The sequence below is a fragment of the Falco punctatus genome (genome assembly GCF_963210335.1).
Source record: "Falco punctatus genome assembly, chromosome: 3".
Taxonomy (NCBI): Eukaryota; Metazoa; Chordata; class Aves; order Falconiformes; family Falconidae; genus Falco; species Falco punctatus.
Genome location: NC_137582.1, coordinates 30,554,135 through 30,561,899, shown reverse-complemented (window position 1 = coordinate 30,561,899; position 7,765 = coordinate 30,554,135). Strand labels below are relative to the sequence as shown.

The following is a 7,765-nucleotide window of genomic DNA, read 5'->3' as shown; positions in this document are numbered from 1 at the left end:
CTGTACTATGAGAAGTGTAAGAATCAAAAAGCTGGAATGAAGACTGCATACCACTAAAGTAACATGTAATGTATATGCTCATAGGAAAGATCTGAACATTAGCTTGTTAACATTTACAAAGAACTCTTCCAAGTAGATTTTATACTTTGACATGTTTATTTTAGTTGGATGAACAGATTCAGTGAACAAGCTGAAACTGTATTCCTCAGCCTCACATTTGCCTCCCTGTAGACTTCTATAACCAAATGTTGAAAAACATCAGAAATACGTGGATATTTGCATGAAGTAGTTGAATAGTTATTTCTTGTTCCATGCTTCTCTTTCAAGTCTTTCACGGATTACTTCTTTTAGGTATGGTTCAAGATAATGCTGATCCTGAAAAAGAAAAGAATATATTTAAACTTACAGGGAGGTCCAGAAACACCTCAAGCCATTCCTACAGACTACTTGTCTCTCATTCCTCTTCAGATTTGACTAAATCCCAACCTAACAAGAAAAATTTAAAAAATCAAACATTACTTATTCTAAAAATGTCAATTTTGTACCCGCCAAGTCTGCAATGACAAGTTCTTTATTGCAGCAACCACTAATTCTTAATGCCTTGCCAACATTCACAAGCAAAGTGATGCTTCCAGCTATACCTTTAGAAACAATGTTATTTTGGCAGATACCCAAACGTACAAGATCCACTTAATTAGTTCAAAGTCCAACTAAAATACCCTGGAAAAACTAATTTTGAACTTAACTTCTAAACAACACCGTAAACTTGGATTTGATGGAACACCTTGACCATGTTTAACACTTACAAACCAAACTGCTGCTTAAGAAGCTATGCAACCAGTTATTTAATGCAGCAGTTACTTAAATATAACTAATAAGGCTATGAGAAACAGCCTCTGCTTATACAGAGAAACACAATAACCTTACACTATCCTACAATCAGAAGTTTAGCGATAAGATTCCTCTCTACCTGGTAATTTGGAGAAAGCTAAGATGGATAATAATGCAAAGTCTGTGAATGAATCCACTACAAAAAAAACCCCAGTTACATCTGAAAAGGAAGGTGTAGTTTATTTTTCAAATTACCAAGACGACACTTGTTTTAATGCAAGATTTTGTTTTAAATTGTTCTTCCTTGGCATCTTCATTAATAAAAGCTGTAGCTTAAGATTTTCTATACAATTCAGAAATTCATCAGAGCAGCAAGAGACCTTTTACAAGAAGTTCTAAGATAGTTACTAGTTACAGTGTATTCTTTAGCTGACAGCTTAGAAGTATTTTGTCCAAATACGAACAACATGCTATGGCTCTAAGCTGTAGTTTAAAGCTTCTGTTATCTTGAGAAAAATTTTGTAGTTTCCACTGAAAAACAGGTATTTTTAAACAGTGATCAACAGCTGTATTTTCCACAGGTAGCCTACAAGATACACGCTCATTTACTCATTACAAAGAAATGTAAGCATGTAACATGTCTTCAGAGACTGAAAGTCCCAAAGACCAGTCATAGCAGTACCATTTAAGACCTCCACCGTGGAAACACTCTGTACACATACCTCTTCATACTTCACCCACTGGTCTTTTGGAAGGATCTGATGTTTCAGGCTTAAGTCAAGTGCTCGCTTTATGCGAAACATTCTTTCATTGTAAAGATGTTCTGGAAGTCTCTTCAGTGCTTCTTTTACATCATCATCTTCATACAGTGTATCATCTCGCATTAATCCTATGCCAAGAAGATTTTACCATATCACTGAATAAATGTTCTTAAGTAAGATTTAAGATTGACATAGTTTTTTTATATGTAACATGGGCAAAACAATTCCAATGGTAAATTACGAAGAAAACTCAAACCAATCCAGAAACAGAGAACCACTAACTGCTCACAAAGAACAAACTAAACTCTAGCTTTCACATACTCTGTTTATTTGGGTTTACTCCTTTTCTTAAGGAGGAACAGGGAAATGGGCATTTAACTCAATGCGTTTCATAAGAGTATAGATATACAAAACAGTAACTATTCTGGATTTGAGAGGTGAACTTAAGCTCACCTAATTTTGTATCTGTATTTAAGGTGACTGTCTAGGTAAAAGCTTTAAGAGCTCTGAATCCATCAGTCAACCACACATGTAATTACTTCAGTACTGAAGAACTTATCTCTAAACTTCACTGTGCATAATGACTAGATCTGCACTGACTATATTCAGCTACAGAAACGTGAAGCTAGGTGTTTGTGCACAAGCTGGTTCCCTCCCATGCCTCCCCAAATCAGAAGCTAAATCCAGGAGAAGTACCTGGTCTTCTCCAAGCCAAGAACACCCTCACACTGTCTGTGGAACAAAGGATTCCTGAAGTTCAACCAACACTGCTTTAAGTTTCAGTATTAGCAACACGGGACAAAATGTTAGTTTTGTAGCATTCCAAGATTGATACAGATTACCAGAGTATGCCTACTGACTTATGGTTGAAGGTTTTTATCTCATGTGACCGAGTTGGCAGGAGTCTTCCAATAAAAAAGAAATTTAGAGCCACACATTCTTGAATTCAGTTTTGTAATTTATTTCAAAGGCACAGGGAGCGTAGCTGCTGGTTTAATCACTAGATTAAATTCAGTGTTTCTCCTCAGTTTTCAGTTGCATTCTCAGAAAAGCATCAAAAAGCATTAATGTCTTTAAGAATTTCAGCACACATAAGAAGAGCTAAGTAAACACTGCATCTCTGGAGAAAATACCTAAGCTTATTCCTTTACAGCTGTCTTGCAATTTTTTTTCTAACTTCCCCAGGGCACGTATGTTAACTTCCTTTAAATGATTTGCTCTCATTGTGGTCAGCAGCAAATTACAGCCTCTGAATATTCAGTTTCTCTTGTCATTCAAGAACATCTACATAGTTGAAACAAACTTGGTAACAACTCCAAACAAATTGAACACAATACCATCAAGGCCACCTCCTCTACTTAAGGAAATGGTATTTTTACACCTACTTCACCATTGCACAGGTCAGAGAGACATCAAGTGAAGTTACAAGGGCAAAACTAACTAAATCCCTTTCTGCACTTTGTATACTTTGCTTAAGTATTGCAGACAGATTGACTGCTATCAGTGGGAACCTCTCCAGCTTCAAGGGCAACCTTTGGGTTAGAAGATACTGGCCAGTGAAAGTGACATGGTGGGAAAGGATAAACCATCAAGCTTTCAGGACTGCTTTCTGAAAGATTTTTCAACTGCTCCAGCTTAACCTTAGCTGTTTAAAGTTATTTCATTGAAAACAAGAGCAAACACTGTAGTAACAGAAAAGTCACTCATTCACTACTAGGTAGCAAGCCTACTGACTGAAGCTATCGTTAACTTTTCCCCCACAAAAGTAGCAGATAATTTTGATCAAAAAGACTTATGCTAAGCTGCACATACATAGACCAGTTATAAACTAGTTTGATGATTATTGCATTTGCAGGGCTTTTAAAAACTCAATGGAATACTTACCAAGTTTGTTGAATCCAGCTGCATTATAATACCACTTGCGAATTCTGTCTAACAACCGACCACCTCCTGCAACTGAAGGTGGCCATCATCAGTTGCAAAGCAGTATAAAATTCAACATTTACACACTACTATGACAGCACACAAATATTTGCTGACCTCCTTCACATGCAGTAATGCAACACTACATTAAGTCTGAATCTGAGTACATGTGACTTGGCCTCTCTGCTTTTTAATATCCCTTACAGACACTGAAAAGGTAGACCATGTGCTTGCTATGTACAATGAGATCTCTGTTTCGCTAAATTTGGATATTAGACTGCTTTACGACTTTGAGCAATGTTAACAGTTCATTGTTAAAGACAGGACCAACACTTAGGCTCCACAACCCTTACTTGATCTAAAAACATGTTCTAAGTAAAGCAAAACCATCATGCTTTTCAAATACTTTATTTGAGTTCCAGTGCTCTCACTATGGGTTCATGCAATTTCAAGGCCAGCATATTACTATGCTGTTAACCTTCTGCTCTCCTCTCCAGTTACTTAAATACTATTCCAGAGCTTCCTTTTCCAAAGAGCTCCCAAAGTCAATTGGAAAGTCAACACTGAAATCTCAAAAAAAAAAAAAAAAAAAAAAGGTAATTCAGACTTCAAAAAAACCCCAACAACATACCACGAGTAGAAGGTTCATCTTTCCTTAATTTTGATTTTGGATAGCAAAGGTGTTTTGACATGTAATCAAATACAACGCAGTACCAAACACCACTGAAGTAACTCAACAAGGGGTCTAGAAATCCAGAAACAGCACAGTACGGGCAATGCAGCCAGGGCAAGCTATCTTTCATGGCTTTAAGTCAGTTGCCTTACTAAGTCACCCCATAAAGCCAGTGTTACACGTGACACCAGTATGCCATTAGCCCAGTACCTCACCAGGCCTTATTCCTTCGTGCTTTAAAACTTGAGAAGGAGCCACAGACCAGCTAAGCCTGGAGTCTGTACCCGGACAGGGCAGCGATCCCCGAGCCCCTCCGGAGCAGCCCAGGGGCTCCTCCCGTGCTCCCCAGCACCCCCTGCCCCGCTGCTCCCAGAACACCTCCGTACGGGAGCTGGGCTCCCTGCGCTGAGGCCCGTGCCGCGGGAGCCCGCCGCCAGGGCCATACCGGCAGCAGACTAGCTGTCCCTGTCAAGGGCACACGGCGCGCACCGTCCTGCGGCTCCCCCACCCCCCGTCACGGCCCGCCTCGTCTCCCGGCGCGGGAGCGGGCGAGCCCAGCGCCGCAAGCGCGCCAGGCACGGCCCCGCACGGCCGCCCCCGACCGCGCACCGCCGCCTCACCGGACGCCCTCGCCGCCATGTCGACCTCGGCGCGGCGCGCTGCCTTGCGGGTAACCCGCCGCTCCCCGGGGCGGGGCGGGCCCGCCAATGCCGCCTCAGCGCTGGCGCATGCGCCCCGCCGGGCGGGGGCAAGGGGCGGAGCCGAACGGCGGCCCAGGGAGGCGCCCAACGTGCTCTCCGCCTCCGCTCGCCCGGTGCCTTCTCCAGGCGGGTGGCGAACATCCCTGAAGACGGGGACCGCCTCACCGGTGTCCGCCGCGGCAGCCTGCCCCTGCTTCGACCCCCCGCTAGGCCGCCTTCTGGCGCGGCAGCCGTCGTGACCACCGGGCTGCGCTGGGGCACCTGCCCGCGGGCGGGAAGAGGACGGAGAGGCCAAGGCGGGCGCGGTGAGGCCTGTGACTTACGATGGTTTTAAATAATGCTTACGGTGCTGGAGGACCGGTAATTAAGACAAAATTAATCATCGCTTACTCAGAACGAGGAGCACAAGGAGGCTTCCTCACAGTGTGCGTGCGCCGCAGCTGCTCCGCAAACTGGCTGCGACTCCCTGGGCCGCTGTTAGCCCGAGCTGCGGCCACCGGTGCCCAGTCTCAGCTGCACGGCTGCGGCTGCAGTGAACAAGCACTGGTTCCAGTGTAAGGTAATCCAGCTGTCAGTCAAGGCAGCTGGACTGGTATAACTGGGTGTTGTGAAGAACCTTCAGACCCCAAACCTGCAAACAGAGGGGTAAAGGTGAATGCCAGCTAAAAATGTGTTGTAAATCACAGTAAACAAAACACCAAGTCATCAATCACAGAATGAAGCAGAAACCTCTCTGCCCCGGTATCTGCAGCTGCCAGGTGAGCGCCTCTGTCTTCTAATGCACAGCTCACTGCCCCTCCCCAGCAATTCCTTCAGAAATGAACCACCGTGTTTTCAAAGAAATGAAATAAATATGTGGAATTATTCTAGAAATCCTGCTACAGTAAGCAATTTCAGTCAGAAAAGCATGTATGTGGCTGGATGCGATATGCAAGCAAACAGCACAGCTCAAACTGCATGTCAGCAGACTGCAAAGAGTCTGTGCTGTATTGTACACAGGAAGCCTCAATTAATCAACACTATCAATCGAAGGCTGCTAGCCCTGATCAAGAACAAAGGCTACAATGAGTTTGTTAATTCTAGGCTAAACATTTCTATTAAAGATTTTTTTTTCCATCCTAAAGCCAAAAAGTATTTGGCATGATCCTCAGAAAGTTCTATCCTCTCTCCCCTTTCTTTTTAGCACTCTCCATAAAGTCTTTTGCTTCCTTTCTTCATGGTATTTCTGGGAAGCTATTTTGGCATAAGATCACAGATTTAACATTTCAAAGAAACTGGTTCAGCTCTGGCAATGATCATTTTTACATTTAAAAATACTAAAGGAATTAAAAGCTCAAAGTTTGAGACATTCAAAATACATCCATTCTATAATAAAATTTATATTATAATGGTTTTTCACATTATAATATAGATTGTGATAAGGACAGCGGAGTAAACCTGCAAAACCAAACTATTTACTTTGGCATTATGAACTCACATACTTTCTATTAACGTTAATTTTTACTTTAAGTATTTTTACTAGATTGAAGATCATAGTTTGTTATTAGCATTTAATACAGTCAAAATCTAAATAAGCATATTGAATTAGACTTAGATAATTTTTATTTAAAAGGAGGGAATGGGGGAAAGTGTTTAGCTATCACATTCTAGCCACCACTTTAGATGAAATTTGTTATGCTTCTCCACCAAGAACAGCCTCCTTAATAGAGGATTTCAAGTCATCTTCCCAGGCCAACAGAGTGGGAAACACAAGAACAATAGATAAAAGAGAGCATCTCAGATATATATTTCAGGCAATGAATGTGGCTTTTTACTGTGTTTCAGGTGAAGATGCCCCAGTATATTATTTTGCACCCTGCTTGTTCTGACAACACTCCTTTTCATGGGTGTTGTAATTCAAATTCCAAATTTTTACTTTGGATAAAAGACCCAAGTCATAATCCAGAGATCACTAGTATTCTCATTCTTTAAATGCCTCTTTAACCTTACTTTACTTCCCACCTATTAGGGGAATTTAACCTTTTGAATTTTATTCTATCATCTACATACAAATTGGTATTTTATGCTCCAGCTCTGAGCTTTGAAAACATTGAGGCTTTTTCATTAAATAAGCTTAAATCCAAATGAAAACATCTGGATTTCAGTTTCCAGAACCGTTTTAACTGAAAGAATGGAAACTTCTGAACAATGAACGATCAGACAGTTTGTATTTGCATTTAGTCAGTTTCTTCACTTTGCCCAAATACGCTGTGAAGCATTTGGTAATTCTCTATTAACACGATTTGTTTATTCATAGAATTAGGTACTTTTAATACTCCCACGATTCCTAATGTTAGCATTAACATCAGTTATAACTGAGCAAGGTAACTCTGTCAAGTATATATTACAGCCTCTTTTCATTGCTTACTTGTCTACTGAAGCTATACAAATCTCATTGGGCTGGGGAAAAATTGCTTCCTGACTCTCAACCAGGGGAAGAGAAAAGTGACTTAAAATAAGCTCCTCCTAGATTTCAGAGACAGGTATAATTTTATTTTATTTCTGTAATTTGCTTAGATTCAGTTTGCTGATTTTCTTTGCTATTTCAAACCAAGTTTCACTCCACAGCTTTTAGAATATTAACTTCAGCAGCCAACTTCACACCTTGTAACTTGCTGGAAAATGCCTTTATATATGAGGGGCTTCACATATGTAATGGTGTGCTTTCCACTGCACAAGGAAAAGAGTAACATTATTAGCTCTTCAGATAAAAGCAGGTAAACACATCACTTCTTCGCTACCACATTACCTTGTTATTCTAACTTTTGGGTGGGAGGCAGGGAGGGAGGGAGAGGGGAGAAGACAGAGGGCAAGATAGGGAATAAGTCACTAGCCTG

The 7,765-nt window shown here is 41.4% G+C and overlaps 1 protein-coding gene across 1 annotated transcript; it reads right to left on the bottom strand.

Moving 5' to 3' along the window:
* Window positions 1–133: 133 nt before the first annotated feature.
* Window positions 134–4,896, bottom strand: UQCRB (ubiquinol-cytochrome c reductase binding protein). Its single transcript, XM_080378948.1, has 4 exons — window positions 4,809–4,896; window positions 3,477–3,548; window positions 1,554–1,720; window positions 134–375 (listed from the first exon to the last, which is right to left on the bottom strand). Exons 1-4 carry the CDS (start codon window positions 4,825–4,827, stop codon window positions 298–300), a joined length of 336 nt encoding a protein of 111 aa, XP_080235074.1. The 5' UTR covers window positions 4,828–4,896; the 3' UTR covers window positions 134–297.
* Window positions 4,897–7,765: the final 2,869 nt, after the last annotated feature.

What these genes read in the sequence shown, in the direction of transcription:
- UQCRB (XM_080378948.1), bottom strand. An exon ending in AGCTGGATTCAACAAACTTG is followed by an intron (nt 1,721 to 3,476) that starts GTAAGTATTCCA and finishes TTCTTGGCATAG; the next exon opens with GATTAATGCGAGATGATACA. An exon ending in AGTGGGTGAAGTATGAAGAG is followed by an intron (nt 376 to 1,553) that starts GTATGTGTACAG and finishes TTTCTTTTTCAG; the next exon opens with GATCAGCATTATCTTGAACC.